The sequence below is a fragment of the Etheostoma spectabile genome, chromosome 21 (assembly GCF_008692095.1).
Source record: "Etheostoma spectabile isolate EspeVRDwgs_2016 chromosome 21, UIUC_Espe_1.0, whole genome shotgun sequence".
NCBI lineage: Eukaryota > Metazoa > Chordata > Actinopteri > Perciformes > Percidae > Etheostoma > Etheostoma spectabile.
In genome coordinates, this window is record NC_045753.1 from 21,323,893 (window position 1) to 21,344,823 (window position 20,931).

At 41.2% G+C, this 20,931-nt stretch overlaps 1 protein-coding gene across 1 annotated transcript; it reads left to right on the forward strand.

Moving 5' to 3' along the window:
* The first annotated feature begins 16,332 nt into the window (after positions 1-16,332).
* metrn (meteorin, glial cell differentiation regulator) lies at positions 16,333-20,912 on the forward strand. Its single transcript, XM_032502746.1, has 4 exons — positions 16,333-16,670; positions 17,343-17,776; positions 19,234-19,293; positions 19,984-20,912. Exons 1-4 carry the CDS (start codon positions 16,564-16,566, stop codon positions 20,295-20,297), a joined length of 915 nt encoding a protein of 304 aa, XP_032358637.1. The 5' UTR covers positions 16,333-16,563; the 3' UTR covers positions 20,298-20,912.
* Positions 20,913-20,931: the final 19 nt, after the last annotated feature.

Sequence of the window (20,931 nt, forward strand, 5' to 3'; positions counted from 1 at the left end):
ATAGATAGATAGATAGATAGATAGATAGATAGATAGATATTGCAAACATTCTATACGTCACAGATAACTTTTTTTGGCACTTTATGACAATGGTCTATTCATCTATAGGAGGAAAAACAAATCGGATTATTATCATTGTTATCCCACCCACAGAGCAATTCAACCACACACAGACAGATCCATAGATGACCTTTGTAGGCCTTTATAAAAAAAGAAGAACATTCAAGTTTAGCCATGGAGGAATTAGCAAGGCTGTGACTGTGCCTGTGAGGGGGTCACTTTCATCCCAGCCCGTTGGGCCTCTGGGAAGGCTCCGCACAGAGATCAGCGTGTGAAGATTAAGGCACATCCCCTGAGCAAACACACTGATAAATGTGTGAAGGGGGCCGTTGAGCCGCAGACCCACCAGCACTGTGTGTCCCCAGCTGTGTTTACCTATCTCCGCCAGTCTGGTCCCCTGATCCCCCAGAAACCCACCTACCAAGCCAGCCCCTAGTTCCATCTCTGTAAAAATGGGGTTTTAGGCCATAGACACAGACTGGTGAACTGTTATGCCTTTATAAAATTAAAAAAATAACAGATACCAGGCATACTAATTTCTAAGTCACAAAAACACAAAAGTCTACCCTGTTGACATAAATGGGGTAGACACAATATACAATACAGAATAGTTTCAACTAAAATGATAACCTTCATTAATGAAGCCTACACTTTATTGTAGGCCCGTTACATTAGACTGCATTAGTTTGAGCTAGGTGTACCAAACAAAACTAGGAATTGAGTGTTGTTTATGACAATGTATTTGTGACTTACTTCTGAGTGAACGTTTACTAAAAATATAATATTTGGTGTATATATATATGTATATTATATATTATCCTGCAAAGACTAATATAAGCAATACATATATTTACACGTTTGCTGTTAAACACATTATTGCATGATAGTACCAATGAATCACTCAATCTTACCCAAATTCCTGCTCTGTGTCCTCCCAAATTCTTGGACATGGACACTCAAAATTTCCCATAATGCAATCAGAATTAGAACTCCGATTATCATTCAATAGTACTAATTTGTTTTAATGAATAGAAAAACACATCATCAAATAGGGGTCATATTGGTTTGACTGACCAAAATTCAAGATGGACATCTCAATAGAAGCGTTTTCATTGCTGATATGAGTAAAGTTTAAATTTGCTCAGTATATGCCAGAGTCATCTTTACATTGCCTTGCTTATCTTGTTCAGAGAGTTTATGTGATTATTTCTGAAGTATTTACTCTTCACTTGAGATCAAGAGTAAACAGACATGAACATCTGACTTCCATATAATATCAAAAAAAGGACTGAGATTAAACTGAATTTTATCAAAATATTGTGTGAACAAACTGCCACAGTAGAAGCTGGGAGTAATTGGAGAGATTAGGTGACTGTTTGCAAAGGATTACAAACAAAATAGAAGCTCCACATTGTGATGGTTCACATGAGTGCACACACATTTAAACTGCCTCAGTCTCAGCCTCACTCCCCAGCTCTGTGCCCACTGTCCAATATCCCAACCGTCATCGACCCCATCAAACCCAACTGCTGCCCGCTGCACCAGCTGGCTGAGCTTCCAGTCACCTTGGCAACGAGACTAGGAAGTTGCCCGGCTCCTCTGGCACAGCTGAAAAGCAGCCACTTCCTGATTGATTCAGGTCATTCTTTCTGTCTGTGTAGTCCTTTTCCCATTTGGCAGTGTCTCCGCTACTTAGCGCCAGAACGTCTGAAAAGAGAAAAAGGGTGAACACACTTTCCTTAGCGTTAAGGAAAACCTCAGGTTCAAATGGGTAAAACAAAAGCCGTATTTATCCACAATGGTGGCCTTTTGTTTAGTGGGTTTGCTCATTTTGGGAAGGGGAAGGGCTCATGGACTTAATGCAGTTTGTTCAAGTGGGTCTGAATGCAACATGTACACAAAGATAAAAGAATAGCTCCTCTGTCTCAACTGAAAAAAGATGGAAATGCGGGACATTATTGTTTCAATTTACATGTCAGCTGATTAAACATCTTCTTTTAATGTAATAAAAGGAAGGCTGCTGGTGCTGAACAGTTAGACGTGTGCATATTGTCATACTGTCAGTATAAATCATTCATGTCACTGTTTATTTGTGCTTTTTTCCAGTTACAAGCTCTTCTATGCTCACACACAACTATGTCTGCTTACACACTCAATAATTAACCATCAGACTGTGACACAGAAGAAAACAACTAAAATGCGCACACATGCCAAGCTGTCAATTTTAACTTCACTCTTTACATTGACTTACACAGCTCTATAATGTACTCTTGTGGCAAAACACAGACCCAAACTAAAATTGTTCGTCAAGTAATCAAAAGTGCTCTCTGTACACATACACGGTGCACACAGGAGGATCTGCATGCATAGTGGATTCCAAGTCACAAGTAATTACTTTGACATGTCCTCAAAGTTGACCTTTTAGAATGGAAACATTGCTGGTTGTTGTTATAAGGACTTCAGAAGGATTAGAAGAATTTTTTTTCAGTGGAACATTTGAAATGACAAAATAAAGTGCACTTAATCAGAGCTGGTTCTTTTCTAACGGATTATCCACTGTGAATTGCTCTAAATATATCCATTTTGCATTGCTCATTAGCAACAACTTTACTCCCCAATATATGTTATTTTGACTCCAGTTAAGTGCTCAGTAAATGTTTTTCTTAGACAAAAAAATTACTGACTCTAAAATATACACCATAAACTACACAGCAAGGCTACTAACAGTCATTTGGATGATTTGTGGTCACTTTACTTCGTTAGTGGTTAGAAGTGTTTGGTAATCATTTCTAGCGAACAACTGACTGTTTAAATGTGCCTTTATGTGTGTATGCTTCAACTCTGAACCACTGGTTGCTAAAACTGACTCCTTAGGTTACGCGTTAAATAAGGGATATCCTGATGCTAACCCAAAGGCAAGTAAGAGAAAGGTCAGAGATACCCAAGGGCCAAAGGTCCCTTACACACCTCTGCAGCTTTGATTAAGCTTCCTGACAAAAGGGAGAGGGTTGAATAACTCATCCTATTCAGACCTCGCACACACAAAATGGGAGCCAAAAAATGTGTGTTGTTAATGAGAGCTAAATCTCCTGTGCAAAGTAATGAAAAGGAAAACAGGATTTGAGGAGATTTTGTCATCGGCAACAACTAAAATTGCACACATGCATAAGGCAACATGCAGTCAGTATTCTTTCTTCTCAGACTGGATGTAAATGACACATTATGTTCAGTGTGTTTCTCAACATCTGTTGGTTCGAGACATAAAAAAGCTTAAGTAAACTGAAATCAAAGAGTTTATTTTTGAAACTTGCAGTGTTGGTCCAAAAATCTCTTACACCCTGGGGGTTACTACTACACTGTGGCTGAGACACCCCCACTTCCCAAAACACACACACCATGGATTGATGTGTGACGGCTGGGGGTGGAGGCGGCTGCTGTGTAGCTTGTATAAGTGACGGGGGAGAAGTTTTACAAAAGAGTTTTTGGAGGGAATTCTAAACTCTTGAGCCTGAGCAATTCAGGGATGTGGAGGAAAATTCATCATCCCTTCCTCCACTGCAGCCTTTACATAAAAGTTAACCATTAATCTATCTGACGACTACCTCCAGATGAAAACAACATTTGTATACTGATTGTTATTAATTACCGAATGCAAAAGACAAGATTGGGTTTTTTGAAATTATAATGAGCTTTTTTTAGTCGTATGTCATCGCATTATCAATTGAAAAGCAATTGTTCCAGTAAAGCTTATGCAATTCCCTAGTGATGACTAATCAGTGTGTTTTTCACTAAGAAAAACAGTGGGGAGCTTCACAAGATTGAACACAACCAGCAGGGGCACCAAGAAGAAATAAGTTACTTTCCCTCCCTGCGTGTTCATAACCCATCCCCCTGTCCTCACTCCCCCAATAACTCCCTGGATGTCCCCTCAGGTCGTGCTCTCTAGGGTCACCAACCCCACCCTGCCCCAATCCCAAACCCCCACATAATCCAAAAGAGCCAAAGCAGACATAATGAGTTGTAGGATAATTGTGTGTGTGTGTGTGTGTGTGTGTGTGTGTGTGTGTGTGTGTGTGTGTGTGTGTGTGTTTGTGTGGGGTGTGTGTGTGTGTGTGGTGTGGGGGTGTGTGTGTGTTTGTGTTTGTGATTGTTCACAGTCAAAGGGGATTGGGAAAAGGCGGTGTTATATTTGACTGACAGGCCTTTGCAGACTTTCAGAGCAGTCAGACATCAGTAAACATGAATAATAAGACCACACACAAACACAACACACGCACACATACACAAATATAAAAAACACTGCTCTCCATACAATTGCTGAAACATGCTGATTTTCAGGTTCATAAATGTATACGTAAGGTTACATCAGAATAGGTTTACATGGTTTAATTTAGAAGAAAAAAAATGTGTTGTACTGCACAGTGCTGCAGCTCCTCTTTTCACCCTGTGTGTTGAGCTCTCTGTCTACAGAGTATGGCATCACACTTCTATTTTATCTTTGTTGGGAGTCATACATACGCAGTAGCTAGGTAAGGACTACTAGCCAGTCAGAAGCAGAGTATGAGGGCGGGCCACACTAGCAGCTAGTCGAGCATTAGAACGTGTATTACAAAGTGACAAGCGTTTGTCACGGAAGTAAAGGCTGGACTACAATAGAGCTGTTTGGAGCAGTTTGTGAACAGTGTTTTCTGTTGGAGATGGTAAGTCCCTTTAAGTGGACTTTGGGCTTTTTCATTTTTTAAACCTATAACGTGCACAAAAAAGATATAGTTCACAATAAAGGAAAGGGGAAAACTGACTTTATGGTGCTAATCTTTATGGTAACACAGTCAGTTCTAGCAAGCTAGCTAGCTCTGTGATCTTCAGTTACTACTGACACTGATACTGACAACAGAAGTCCTAAATCCTAGGTTTGGATGCATGTACGAGCATAACTGTAAGTCAGCACCAACTGACAACAAACACTTAGCATGCTTGTTAGTGCCTACAGCTTTATTTCCCATTTATAATGTTAGGGGAGAGTAACCTTCCCAGTACCAAGACAAAAGAAAATATTAAGAGATGGGTCAGAACTTGCATGATTGAGGTAAGTGTGCTAGCCATTAGCTCACTAGCTACAGTAGTTCACCAGCTAGCCCTGCCATGAAGGCATTACAGAGAACTAGATTCAAATATGAGGCCCCATATGTATCATTTTACAGCACTCACCAATTTGCTGCAGCCCTTTTTTCAATGATTGTGAATGGGGAAAATGCTTTTTGTGACCACTACAGCAAAACATTGGTGTTTCTTCAAACACAAACACCTACTAAACTCCATTTTTCATTTAATTGTGGAGATTTTTTATGGCACCAAATTGTACATAGTTAAAACACATAAAATGGCATTTTGTGATCAGGGCTGTGTTTTTGAAAACGGAGCTGGTTTTAACTAAAACAAATACTGGCATACTTGAATGATCAACACAGAGGATTCATTGGTGTCTGGATGCTGTTAATCATTAGGATGAGATTAATGTAAGACATGTTTAGTTTGGATGATTCATCTGAGTATGCTCCTCCTCTGTTGAACATCCTCTCCTTTGTTTGGCTGGACTCTGATTCAGTATAAAATATGGCTTTAAGATGTATTCTTAAACAGTTTAGTACAAATCCTACTTCTATCAGTTCCTCATTAAAAGACAACTGTAGAGACATTATTGGATACCAAGATTGGCGTCTATCTAAGGTTTTGTCCATCTCTGTTGCCTGAATAGAACAAAACACATCCCTTTATTCTACCTGCAACAATCCAGCTATTTGTTGTCACGTAAAGTTGCTGAAAGAAGCTTTTCTTGATCCTAGAAGTGTGTAGTCGGCAGATCCTAAATTGGACGGTAATCAGATCAGTGTGAGGAGTTGACAAATGACCAATGACAAACACTGGACCCTGGAGGATGGGAGGGGTTGCCATGGGTCAAGGCTGGGGGTCAGAGGTTGGCTTTTCTAAACCGCTCAATCGAAGGGCCATTAAATCCCATCTTTGTGTGATTTCTCAATGACGCGCCGTGGTTTCATCGAATGCCCCCATTCTATGCACTACATGCCCAGTAAAAGCTACGCGTACAGAGCTCCAATGGTGAAGGGAAGACCAGGCCAATGCTATATTCCCTATTGGATCATATGCAATCAATGAAATAGTTTGCTTCTCCTTGGTTAATGCAGATAGCTAAAAATAAAGTCATGACTAGTTACAAGCCATTTGGTAGAAAAGGAAACAATGTTTTAAACAATTTTAGAAAAAGTCTCCATAAGAAAGTCATCCATTCTGCTGTGCAACCCAAGTCAGCATAAAGATATCTTTAGTTCTTAAACGTGTCTTTGTCAGCAAGGATTCCAATTAAAAGTAATTCCTATTTCCCTTGGTAAAATGCTTTTCATTCGCTCACCCTCAGAATTAAACCAACAGACAAAATCTTTTCTAAATCCAACTATTCTATCATAATTTCGTGAAAGTGCCTGCAATAATGCTCTTTATCAGTAATATGATTGAGAAAAGCTCTGTGATCTTATTTTTTTTTTGTAACTCCTCAATGTGTGTTATCTCATGTGTAAAGTATGTCGTCTCTGGGGCATCCTGTCTCTAGCTTTGTTTTCCTACGCCTGCCGTCCAAATTTCCATCACAAACATCTCACCCTGAGTGACCCTTTGCTTTCTGTCTGTGAAGAGGCCCTGATTAGCTTGCATACATGTGCAGATAGGCCAGAATTCCTTAAGTTGGGTCTATGTATGAATGTGTGTTTCCATGTGTGTGTGTATGTGCATGTACATAGAGAGGAAAATTATGTGTGAGTGCAAGCAGTCATGCATATGTGTGCATGCATGACTGTGCCAGGCAACAAAAAAGACTACCCTCCTTGCTCTAGTAAATCAGCAAGTTCCCTTTTCCTCTCTTCAATTTCCACTTTGCTTTCTCACTTGTCTCCACTTCTCTGCAGGACGACACAGTTCACTGCCCCCCCCCCATCAGCTTCCTCTGTTCATCAGTCATGGGTCAGATGAAGAAAATAAAGCCAAATAACCACATGGAGCTGTGAGATAAATATTTATTGCCTCTGGTATGCTTTGCAGAATTCCCAATAGCCTCAAAAAAGGAAAAACAGGAGCTAATGGCCGTTTCAACTAAAGTCATTTAAACATAAACATCGCTAAATGTTCATTAAATGCAATGTGTGAGACAAAAACCCACCCAAGCATTGTTTCATCATAGTAATACCTGTAGTAAACATTGGTATAATAAAGAAACCCGCCACAGACATCTCTCCAGGCATTCATCCCACCTGTTGTATACGTTTAAATGCACCTGTTATCATGGGGACATCCAGCCTTGCACACCCATATACCCCAAGGGACAGGTGATATGATACCCCTGAAATAAGAGGTGTGTGTGTGGATGTGTGGATGTGTGTGTGTGTGTGTCAGAGTTGGGGGTTGGGTTTACTCTATGATGGAGCCAGGAACACACCAAATTTTGGCGGTCCCCTCAAGGGTTTCCCAACCCCAACAATGGCTACCTCCTTTGCAACAGATGTATACATTTTTAAAAGACAGGTTCCATTGATGAGCAGTAGGACACTGAAATGCAGGTGCTGAGAGAGCAAAGGCGAGGGCAGCTCGTGTGCAATGGCATTAAAAAAAATGTAGCTCAAAAGGAGCTCAGGGACGAGCTGCAGTTCACCAAGGAGTCTGAATGGAGTCGTCAAAAGATGGTGGGAGATAAAAGACGCTCTGGATTTAGATTTGGTGTGCAATTATGGCCCCTATTCAGAGATATTGATGGCACTCTGGAGGCTGAAGCGTGAAGGTTGTTAGATTACTGCTAAGGATGGAAGAATGATCACTAATCACTTCTTGTAAAGCAGCAGTAGTAGTAGTGTGCACATCCCCACCGGTGAGGTGCAAGGCAAACAGGAGCTGGATACAACTTTAAAGAATGAGGTGCCAGCACTCTGCTATTTGTCCCATTCGTTAATCGTGCTGCCCGCTGGGTCTCATCACTTCCTATCCTTGTACATGTACGGCCATTTAAAGTATGATCCTGTTAGTTTTACTTAAATTACTCTACTTTTTATCCTTAAGTGTTTGCATGTTATTCCTCATACTGTATCATTTTATTACTGTTAAGCACCTTGTAATATTGGTAAATTAAAATTATTGCAAGTAAATGGTACTTGGAAAAGTAGAAAGCACTAGCCTCAGATCATTTTTCAATGGTTTGTGAAGGTAAAGCTCAACTCCATATTTGTTTACAAACTTCACAGCATTTACCTTTAAAAACTTAACACATAATTAACTTCATCGCTTGAAACTTAATACATTAAGGCAACGTCAGGTGTAATTCTGACCACCGGCCAGATTTCAAGCCTCCACAGAAACAGCTGAGATTCAGCACCTGTTAAACTCAGTATTTTTTCTATGATGTGAAATGCGATAGGTAAAAACGTAAGCTCATCCGTCTCATTATTCAGCTGAGTGAGCAGAGGGGGGGTTAGGATGAACAGGGAGTTTTTTTGTGCATGGGGAGATAGCCAAGGGGGTCATATTATTGGCATGTGTCTATTGTTTGAGAGGGCCATTGTATAAGGGGGTTTAAAGTTTAAAGTCTGTATGTGTGTCTGTGTGTGTGTGTGTGCAGGCAGGCTAATTATATTCTGCACAGCCAAGGATGACCTAGTCTGGCCAAACTTAATTCCCAGAGCAGGATGCAGAGGAGGAGGAGGATGAGGAGGAGGAGGAGGAGGAGGAGGAGGAGGAGGACAAGTGCAGTCAGGCAGCAAAGGAAGAAAAACACTGATCAGCCATTTTCATTTAATTATTGTACCATTTTACAAGTGTGAGTTACAGATAAGTGTCTTCTAAAATGTGAAGTGTGTGTGTGTGTGTGGTCGTGTGTGTGTGTGTAGTTATGTTCTACAATATTCTACAAATTCTACATTGTCCATGTCAGATGTTTTGTCAAAACTGAGTTTGTCACATTCTCTAAGTGCATATAAGAGGAACAGTTTAACATTTGTTTACATATATTTATTTGTACTCACTGTGCTCAGAGTTAAATAAAAAGATCAATACCATGCTCGTATCTGTCGTCATATCTTTGATATGAAGCTAGTGCCTGCAGCTGGTTATCTTAGCTTAGCATAAACACTGGAACTGGCTGCTAGCTGGATCTTTATATTTACCATCCAAATATGAGACTGATATTGAACTTCTTTACTAGCTCTCTACAAAAGAGCTAATATTCTAATATTCTTATTCAAATTGTAATTCCCATAATGTCAAACTATTCCTAAACTTGTTTTCATATGTTCATAAATAGTAACAAACATTTACACATTAAAAGATCGACATCTCAGAACTGAAAACAGAGAGAACCTTACTTCTTATATGACATGTAATGTCTGATAATTTTCTAAACTATAAAACAAATATTCACCCCAGTTCCAAAGAATAATGTTTCAGTGTAAACCCATTTTCAGAATCAGACTGACTTTAAGTCACCTTGTTTGAAAAGAAAACCCAGTTTCCTGTGTATCTGCTGTTAACTGACACAGATGTGGACATTGAGTATGCTTAAAAATCATATAAAAAGTTATCTAAAATGAAAAGCTCCACAGCATCAAAAGTATGAAAAGTCTTTCGCAATGCGTCTTGGCCGACAACATTATGCATCTGCCTTGACCGCCAAAATATATCCCCTTTGTATTCTTTCCCATTGTATCCAAATAAGGGTATTCAAATGTGGATGTGGTCGAGAGAAACATCTGTCTTCCCTGTGGACATATGTAAAACACTATACCTATTGTCAATTTTGGAGGGATCCTGCTTCTTGGTAAGTTTCCCTCCAAATTGATTCAGCCTATTAGAAATAGTGTGGGGGGTAGGAGCGCAACACACAAGACAGACAGCGGTGAACCTCTGTCTGACCCCCAGCTGGGCTCAAACAACACTGCCTATCAAACTCACCAGGCCCGAGGCATCACTACAGCACCACTGGGCTGAAAATAACAATACTCTCATCTGGATTTCAAATAGAGGGAACTGGGAGATGCTCTGTTAATTGCAGCTAATGAGAGTCATAAATGTGAAGTGAAAGGGGATGGAGATGCCGTCCTCCAAAGGCCGACAACTAAAGTGGGTTTCCCTCCAAAAACAAGACAGACCAAGCCAAATAAACGTCAGGCAATCATGGCAAGCTCACCCACACTGCCATGCTCTAATGAGGGACTCAGGATCTTTAAAAGAGGCATGACACATGCTTGCTTCAATCTGACTACAATCAAAAGCTGCGGTACTGAGTGCAGTTGCTTGGTAGTCTAAATTTACCCTCAAACCTCACGTAACTTCCTGTGCATTCTGCGGCGACCGCAATGTGTTTTCATTTGCCTTTATTTATCCCCGACTGCTGCTCGAATTAAAAGACTGACTGTCAAAAGTAAGATGCTCTTGGGTTAGCACTAGAAGCGTTGTGTGAAGAACCACTTAAAAAGAGTCTGGCCTGTTTACCCTCCAGCTAAACTATTCCCTTGTGTGCTTTTGAACACAGAGGAATGTGAAAATCAACGCAAAGGACATCAAGGTTGGCTGCAGTATTGACGTTGTCCTTGTGTGAAGTCAGTTCCATCATTATCTGCTCACACTGAAGATAAGGGACTGGATGTAACCTCTTCGTCAAGATAGGAACACAATACTGATTAGGCTTTAAGGATAATTATTGTTTTTATGACAGCACTTTAAGAGAAAAAAGTATTTAGAAGAGCTGTGAGGTTTATTAACAATGAAACAATCCATTTCTTGACTCTACCATTACATGTAAAGTAAATGTTGTTAAATATAACAATATGCTTGAAGATTGACACAAGTGAACAAAGGAGAGCGACAAAAGCTTGAAGGCTGATGTAGGCCCATATGTAGAAGCTAGTTGGCAGAGATATGGAGTGAGGCATACTGGCATGTAGAGCTCTCTGTTTTCTAAATTAGCACTTCAAGCTGCATTGCTGCTACAATTTCAGGGTTGAATCAGACCAGTGTTTGGCTCCATTTAGTAGCCTGCAAACAGTGGTGGAGAGAGCACCGAATTATTTTAGAAATGAAAGCACTAAATTACAAAGTACTGTGTTCAAAATTGTTCTAAAGTAAAAGTACAGAAGTATTAACAGCTTGATATAGTTACAACAGTACTCAATATGCAGAAAACTGGCCTTTCTGAGGTCTTTCTTACTATGTTTTATATTATTAAACCATTATTACTAATGCATTACTGCAACTGCAGTTACTGCAAAGTAACTAATAGCTGTCAAATGTGGTAAAAAGTGAAATACTTCCTCTGGAAAGTAGTGGAGTAGAGGTGTTATATGGCATAAAGTGGTATTTGTAAAGTACAAGTACAAGTAGTACATTGTACTCAGTACTTGAGAAAGTGTACTTTAATTAATTTTATTCAGTATTTGGGCATTATGCATTGTGTTAAAACATTTTGACATTTAACAAAACAGAATTACCACTCCTGACTGAGAAATACCAAAACCTTTTGTCTCCAGAGGGGGAGTTAAACAGAATGTATAATGGCCAAGTGACAAAAAAAAGTATATCTGTCATAAGAAAAACTGATCCAAAAACAGATGACCCCAAAACTTAAAAGTCGAGTGATAGCGAACTTCTGGAATTTGGCCACAATAAAATGGAGGTATCTCTTCCCTCCATTTTGCTAATGAAAAGGTCCACAGGGCATCCAGCTGTGACCTCTGACCCCAGACACTATAATTAGGTTATATTTGGAGCTGCTGAATGCAAATAGTGGATAGCAAATGTGTGGAGTGATAAAGAACATATAAACAAACATCTTCAAAAGAGCTTTTAAAAGATGAATTTTCCTCAAAGAGACACAAACAGATGACAATGAGGAATGAGATTTAAGTACAATAAACTAAGAAAAGACCGTGTGTGTAAGACTGGGAGTTGTAAGAGAGAGCGTGAAAGAGAGTGGTGTGAGAGATTGCTGCAGAAAGTGTGCAAACTAGGACTTGATCACGGCTGCTACAAACAAATCTCTTCCGGTTTTGTAATTTCTGACTAAATCACTATATAATTCATTTAAAAATATATATAAAGTTATGTGGGATCTCACATAACTTTTGCACGATGATACGGCCCCAAGAGTTGCTTAAAGATTAAAGCCCACAAGGGCCATATAGCTGTATTGAGACAGTAGAGCTAAGTGATCTATTACATGTTTAGAAAAGAATTAAAGAGCATTCTCAGGGTGTCTCTGCGTGTTTCCAGCTGCGTTTGCTATCAACCCTCTCTGACACTGTTTATCTGGTATAGGGCCCTCTTGTATTCAGTTTCCCACTGGGCTTTACACTAACACACAGACATACACACACACACACACACACACATACACACAAGCCGACATCAGAGGCACAAAGAGAAATTTACAGGAATACAAACAAACACATACACAATCAGGATCCTGAGAAAGTGCACTGAGAGAGCAGGTGTCGGTTTTCACATGCGGCTCTCATGGGGGCTCGGAGGGTAAATATCAGCACAAGTTTTTTGCGAACTCCTCCTAGCAATGGTTCTTCTCACAGCCTTTGGCCGCCAATCGACTCTGAGACTCTCACCTGCATGGAGAGGTGGGAAAACGCCAGCTTCAACACTCTCACTAACTCATCACAACAAAAAACTCAAGGGGAGTATGGGAAATGTTAAAACAGTCCCTTTTTCTACATACAAATTGTGGCACTATTCAAACTCACTTATAGCTCAAACTTTGACTTAGTGTACAAAATGTGCATCATTTTTATATGTACAAAGCATGACCATCTATCCTGTAACTATATAATGTGAAAAAGGACTACTATCCGTCACAGTGACATTCCACGAATCCACATTTTTACTATATGTTGTGTACATGTGTACTGATATAATCAGTTTTCAGTTTGATACCTAAATATACTCAGCAAATGTACAGCGTTTGTTAAAATATCGTCTGTGTTCTAACTTTCAAGATATTAAAGCTTTGGTCATTTAACCCTTAAATGATTTAGAAATACCCTTATTCCACAGCCACTTAAATATTATTTCCCATGACTAACCTTAAACTACCCAGGCATTACACAAGACACAGCACAATCCTTTGGCGGGAAAGGCATATTTTCTGCCACCCTGAACGTCGGCTGATTGGTGAGTATCCTGACAAGGTCTTAGATCTCATTACAAGCAGGTAGATGACTCTGTGCAGGAAAACAAACAGCGGCCATGTCAGATCAACCGGATTAGCACTGAGGTGCCATGGGAAGCTGCTGAAAGGTCTGGGAACAGATCAGATCAGGTCTTGGTGTTCCAGCTCGGATATTATACAGTAGACAGCATACTGCTGCTGCACCAAACCTTTCTGAATAATATACACCCTGTCAACCTTCTCTGTGGCACATAATGGTCACTCCCTTTGATGACAATAGACCAATTCCGTGTAAGGCTTTGATCCTGCTACAGGCTTGGGCTTCTAGATGTCCAGAGATGTCAGCCATGTTGAAGGTGTGTTGTGTTACAGAAGACAAAAGTGTGAAATTCAAAGGAGGACATTCAGTTATATTGACCAAAATCATTGATGCATTTCTACTATGCAAAAGGTATATGTATAATATATGTCTTTGCAGATTCCCTAAAATTTCTTATGGAACCTATACATGGCTACCAACATTAAACTGAACATATCATGAACCTGCATTACCCTCTTTCACTTTCCTCTTTCTGGATTGCTCTTACATGCACATTACCCTGACCATAGCACATTTTAGAAATTAAGGAAGATGGTTAGTCTCTATGTCTGAGACAGCGAGAACAGACAGCAAGAGAAAAAGGACACACGTCAAGGGCCCGTGAATGCCGGTGACACCACACCGTCACTACATTCTCCCTGTGTTCGCCGGCACACACAGAGAAATACAGTATACCAGGTAAATAGACACAGCACTAACACGTGCGTGCAAACTATTGTATGCGTACAGCAGCACTGTTTGAAGACAGTCTCATCGGCGGTCTGGTGAGAATACAGCGAGAGAAAAACTCTGCAGGAATCTGGTTCAGTGGTTCAAGTATGAGGACAAGCAGGCAGTGTTTCATTAGAGTGAAAGATGGCATTGTTCCAAATGCAGAATGAAAGAAACAACCAGATCTGATGGTTTACACACTCAGACTGGCCTTTTTAGTAACATTTAATTCTCCATCCCATAACCATGTTTTTATTTGAAGATTAAAATTCCCAGTAACAAAGAGGGGGAATAGCATTTCATGTGGTAATAAAACAGTTGATCCCCACATCAAATGAGTTCAATCTCAGCCTGTTTGAACTGTAAGATCCTCCCAGTATGTGCATTATGCACACACGCCACATGACAGTATTGAATAAGACTGTAGTTCAGGTCAAACCAGGGTCATACCAAAGTGTGTGTGTGCTATTGTTTTAAAGGGCACGTGTATGAATGCATGCACATTGATGTATGACAAAGTGTGCAAATCTAACTGTCCCTGTCTGAATACACTGTGCACACGTGGATGCTTTGACATATTTGTGAAGTCCATAACTAAGTTTAGGCACTAATGTATTCATTTTTCTTTGACTGGGTCCCCCCCCTTCTCGCTGTATACTTTAAACACTGTTGCTTTGAAATGGCCTGCAGAAAACAAAGCTCCATCCTGCTGCAGACAATAAAGCAGCTGGATTTCTGCACATGTGCCTTTGTGTTGGTCTGAGGCCTTGCCATAACTCCATCGGAGGGGCCTAGACTTTCATCACGCGCACACACACACACACACACGCACGCAACAAAACACACGTACACGGAAAGTCACTGGCTCGGGGAGATGGATGGCAGTGACGGCACAAAAGAATATTTGATTTGGTTATAAATACCACAACATGAAAGAGACACCCAGCGGGGTTAAGGGCAGAGGGCACGACAACCAGAGAAGGCAAAATCTTCATCATCATCATCACCATCACCATCATACAAGATACGTCTGAAAATCAGTTTAGCATTATTCAACTGTGACCAGTACTTTATGTCTCATTTTTTTTCATTTGATTTAGACTCATGAAGATAATATCTTTTCTAACATTTCAGAAGTCTTTTGAAATGGCCAGTGTAAAAAAAGAAGATGCTTCAGAATAAAGGACATAAAGTATGCAACTTATTTCTATCTACAGACAGCTTTATTGTATAAGATTTTGGATAGCTAAAAAAAGACATTGAATCATAATTACAACAAGGATTTTTTTTAGGTTTATCTACATCAAACAACCATGACTTCAACAGAAAATGGTTTTGAAAGAAAAGTTATAGAATATTCTGAAAACCGAGATTTCTCTGCTATAAAACCTTGCATCATAAAGCACTTTTATGGTGCATTTAAAGTCCCCATTCAGTCAAAAATGTCTTTTCTTATTGTTAATTTACGTGGATGTTTGAGCCTCACAAGGAATTAGTTTGACACTTGAACACTGCTTTGACATTAATCTACTGAAGAACAGAAAGTTTCTCTGCGCTCACATTGAATCTGATTTTAACACAAGTGACTAGTTTAAGCCAATCGTGGTTCAATATATACCTTACATATACTGGTATGTGACGTGGAAACTTAAATTATCCAGTGCACGTACACTGACGATGCAGCCTACTTTACAAGTAAGTAGATGACTTCTTATGTTAAATAGTTAAACTTTGGAAATTCAACGTATTCATACATGTGTAAAATCTGGATTTTTTTGGGTTGTGAATTAGATATCATTTTAAGAATTATTAGTTTCTTTTAGTGGAAAACTATATCGGGCGCACATTATTATTTGTCTAAAAACATATCTGGAAGGGGGTCTTTAAATAATGATTCATTCATAATTTATTCTTAGAGTGATTGTCAAATTAAGATATTTTTTTTAAAGCATTAGATTTAATAATAAAACAAGTTCCAGTAACGTAACATAAAATGAATAAAAACAGAAATTATAAAATACACTGAATGTTGCTGTAAACTCACTCAGCATTTCAGTTACTTAGTACTTTCTATGCAGACAGGTCGAACACAACCGTGAATGGTAACCCTTGCGTACTGCGACTCATTCTGCAGGTCAGACGTCCCTCCCCCTCCGCTGTGTGTGAGTGGTTTAAAGTTTCACTTCTCGGACTCTGATTGGTCCGTGAAGTTTTTCCGAGGGGGAATAACTTGAGAGCTCTGCGTCCCCTGACGCAAAGCAGTCCGGAGGGTTCAGAGGGGAGAGTAGAAAGTTTAGCAGTGTTCTCTTATCTTACACGACAGGGTAAGAGGATACAAAACTATGGAGGTTATCAGAGATATTGTTTCATAGAGGAATTTGACTCGCAGAGGTTTCAGCTTTGGAATTATCTTTTTTGTAACCTTTTTTTTTTTTTTTTTTTTTACTTTGCATCATCCGTTGTCGAAATGCCTGCTTTGGGGGTTTGGATTAACGCTATTTGGATTTTATCTTTTGCCGGTTTTGACGCGGCTTCTTCAAGCTATTCTGAAGACCAGTGCAGCTGGAGAGGCAGGCAAGTACTTTCATATTTTTATGTGTGCTCTTTCTGCATTTGGCTGAATGAAAAGAGGATTCAAATGTGCCCCTCGGAGATCCTACAGGTGTCTCGCTGGCAAAGAACAATGTCGGTTTAAATGCAACATGTTGAGACTTGTCTTTAGGGCGCAGTGAAAGTGTTTCTAGTGCTCTGGTGCGAATGCGCCTCCAGGCTGTCTGCAGGAGGCATTGGGGGGTCCAGACAGACGGGAGACTGAAGGATTAATTCGGATAATTGGCGAGAAGAAAACATGTGGTGCATGCAGTTGTTATTATAGATAGATTGTTAAAATTCCTGCAGAGGACTTTTAGCTTTTCTAAGTTTGGCCCTTAAGATGCTCTAACTGGCCCCTGCTACCACTGGCTGCCGGTAGTCGGCGCTTTCACTTAACTACTAAATCTTGTATTCTTTTCTTTTTGTGCCATTTTCTGGTTCTACTAATTTCTTATGACAAGTTTGGTCTAAGTTGCCTGTTTGCAGGGTTCACATTTAAACCAGCTTAGTCCATCCTGCAGATATGTAGGTATATTTTAGTATCCACTGATGATGCTGGTGTTAGGGACTCATGTTCTCGTGTTTTAAGCTTGGAAAAAGAATACAGAAACCTTTTATGTAACCCTGTCTCCCTTCCTTTTCTCCTTGTCACAGTGGTTTGTCCCAGCAGCAGGGCAGTGTGGAGCAGATCTCCCTCCACTGCTCGGAGGGCACACTGGACTGGCTGTATCCCAAAGGGGCCCTGCGCCTCTCCCTCTCACCCCGCCTGCCCTCTGTGGCAGTGGGGCCCGGTGGCAGCAGCTCGGGCCTCATCACTGCCTGCGTCAAGCCCTCTGAGCAGTTCCACGGGGCCCAGCTGTACCTGGAGAGAGATGGGGTCCTGGAGCTCCTGGTAGGGGACCGCCTGGAGTCCTCTCCCCCGCCGAGGGTGCGCTGCTTCAGCCGCCTGCCTGGGGAGAGGGTGGCTCTCTTCCTGCAGGCTACACCTCATCAGGACATCAGCAGAAGGATCGCCTCCTTTCGCTATGAGCTGAGAGGGGACTGGACCGCGCGCCTGTCGCTGGACTCCAACCCCATCAGCAGTGAAGGTGAGTCAGTGAGGCATGAGTCGGCCATGTTGGTTTGAGTGTGACTACCTGAGGTGAAATAAGGAGACACCATGACATGTTTTGTAATTTCAAGCTAATAGTGAACAGAGGAAGGACAGAATAACTTTTGGCCAGTGTTATCTCCCTGTAACAGAAACCTAATTCTAATATCATCATATTTCTAATTTCTCTCTCTTTATTGAAAGAAAGAATTCAAAAAAGAAACAAAACTCTTAAAAACCCACCAAACTGTGGTCAAATTTCTCTTTCTTCCTTCTTGAAAAGTTTGGAGGATTTAATCCACCAGTCAATGATACCATACACCATGTAGATGATTCATAATTCATATCAGGCCTCTGCGGGCTGGCTGGACTTTCCGCAGCCATGCAGAGCACAGAGAGGAGGAAGTGGCCAAACTTTCCCCAGAGGCGTGCTGGAGCAGGAGAGCTGTGGAGTGGGGAGGAGGGGGACAAAAGCACAGTATGTGGGGCTTTCTCCAGAGTCCAGAGCCCTTTGAATGGGTAACGCATGAGTATTCTGGGATTACTGCCGTCGTCTAGGCGACAGGGAGGCCTCTGCCCAGCTGAGATGCTCCACTCTTTTGTTGAGCTGCCTCTCTATGGAGAGACTTGTCTGTAGGGGGATACTCCCCCCTCTACATCCCTCTCCCACACACACACACACACACACACACACACACAGGCTTGGAAGGGGGTTTGCTGTGGACTAGAGAGGAAGGAATCTCATTTATCAAGCGGTTTTCACTAAGGAGGAGAATGTGTGGGGTGGGCAAGGGGCCTCCAAAGAACCACAAGAACTTTAAAAAATGCCAGAAGGTTTTTTTTTTTTTTCTACCCACAGTTTAGTCGATGCAGACGGGCAGAGCTTTGCTGGTTTGGTTTGAATTTTTTCGTGGCCATCATCAAATCCTGTTACGACTTTAGTATGGTGCACCGTATTTTATTTTTTATTCCAGTTTTTAAGAATAGTTGTCAAGCCTTGGCAGAGAGAAAGGAGAGTATTTCGTGGGAAGTGTGATTGTGCTTTAAAAAAAATCTTTGAAGTCCACCCCCACTCCCTCTCCTTGGCCCCTGTCAGCAGGCTTTGATGAGGTGTGACTGTAGACACCCTGAACGGCTTTAAGGGGGGAAGTTTCATCTGGCCTTTAAATTGTCTGGGGTGGAAAACCCTTGCACCTTAAAGCTCCACTGGTCCTCCTCTGCCAACTGTAAAAGTAGCAGCTGTCTGTTGGAACGCAGTGGTTGGTCTCTCCTTTGTTGCTCATCTTTGCACAAAGGTTTAGGTCCAGATTCACATCTCACATTCCTGTGCATGTGATCTGGAAATGCGGTCTTTTATTTCCAATAGCATATAAGTGTTATCTAGCAGTTTAGAGTGTTATTAGAGGTCACTAACTGTCTCTCCCTCTCGTTTTCCTTCCCTTGTTGTCTTTCCAGAGGCCTGCAGACCCTGCAACAACACTGAGATCCTGATGGCCGTTTGCACCAGTGACTTTGGTAAGTTACCTGACATAAGAAGTTGCCAATAGAACATATAAAAACCCAGTAAATCAGGAATAAAATGTCATTGTAACTCAGAAACACACCCCTCCAATTCAACCAAGATGAACAAATTAAACCAGACCACCAAAAAGTCAGGCAGCAACGCCATAGAACACAATGATTTCATGTCAGGATCTACTAATGTACAAATTAGTTTAAAGGAAAAACACACCAGTGCCTCCAAAACCTCTTCTCTCAAAAGTGCAAAGGTTAAAGGTGAAACAGCAGCTCTCTGCAACCCCAACACACACACACACACACACACACACACACACACACACACTCACTCACTCACTAACCCCCTTACTGGAGGCACTGTAGTGGAGTAATCCTAACATCACCCCCCCAAGAGAAGGAGCAGTGGACTATTCTGCAGGTCTTTGATAGAGCTGTAATGGCACTGAGAAGAAGTTCATTTGACAACAAAAGTTAGGATTAGTGAGCAGCCTTGGACCTTCGTACGACTTTTACCATCAGATGGTGGTCAACAAAAAATCATAACACTAGCTAGAATAGGACAATATGGAATATGACAAAAAATACAGCCAAACATTTTAAAGTTTTAAAGTTAACAAAAACATCAATTGAAATTTGGTATTGTAAAATACCCTCATAAATGAACCTGCATGTCCTGTTTATCCACAGTTGTGCGAGGTAACATCCGATCAGTGGTGGAAGACGATAACCTACGGGCAGCGGTGATTAAAGTCAGCGCCACCCGGGTGTTTCGTCAGAAGTACGCCCTGTTCACCGGCAACAGTCGCCTGACCAGCCGGGGCGAGGTTAGGACTCTGCTGCAGTGCGGCGTCAAACCGGGGCCTGGCAGCTTTCTCTTCACCGGTCGGGTCCACTTTGGAGAGGCCTGGTTGGGCTGTGCTCCCCGTTACAAGGACTTCCAGCGGGCTTACACTATAGCCAAAGCAGCCCAGCAGATACCCTGTGAACTGCCTGTAGACTGAAACAGAAACTCTGCAGCAGCTTGTCTACCGCTCAGATTCGAGGCCGTACGCCAGGCCAAACTCAGTCTTGTTCCATATTTTGGAAGAAGCCATAGTGTGCAACTGTTGGCTGACGCCGCCATGGCACAACCAACGTCTTCCCAAAGGTCTGAGGAGTGAAAGGGGCTTTTCCCAACACCATTTCAGTGCATTATGCAGTCACGGGGTCAGAAAGAATGTGGTGGATTTGGGGCGCGAGGGACATGGTTGAAATGAAGATTAAAGCATTTGGCATTGGACATTTTTTGCACATAGTCATGCTATTATGCAGGTTCAGAGCTCAAAGCTTTAATCTATCGTAAAGCTTTCCATTCGGGTTAATTAAGTCAAGCCATCAATTCAGGCCTATTGAGAGTCATTGCTTTGAAACTCAGGATAATCTATTATTATAAGTTCTATAGAAAGCTCACTGCCTATTGGTTGGTATCCCAGTGAGGATACACTTAGGCACCTTTTTGTTCGGTTAATGTCAGGCCACAGGAAAGTGATGTTCTGCTGGCTACCCCTGTACTGGGGTCATCCTCAGTGTTACTATTATTAAGAAGATTATTAAGAAAAAGTCCTCAGAACATGTTATATATATATATATATATAT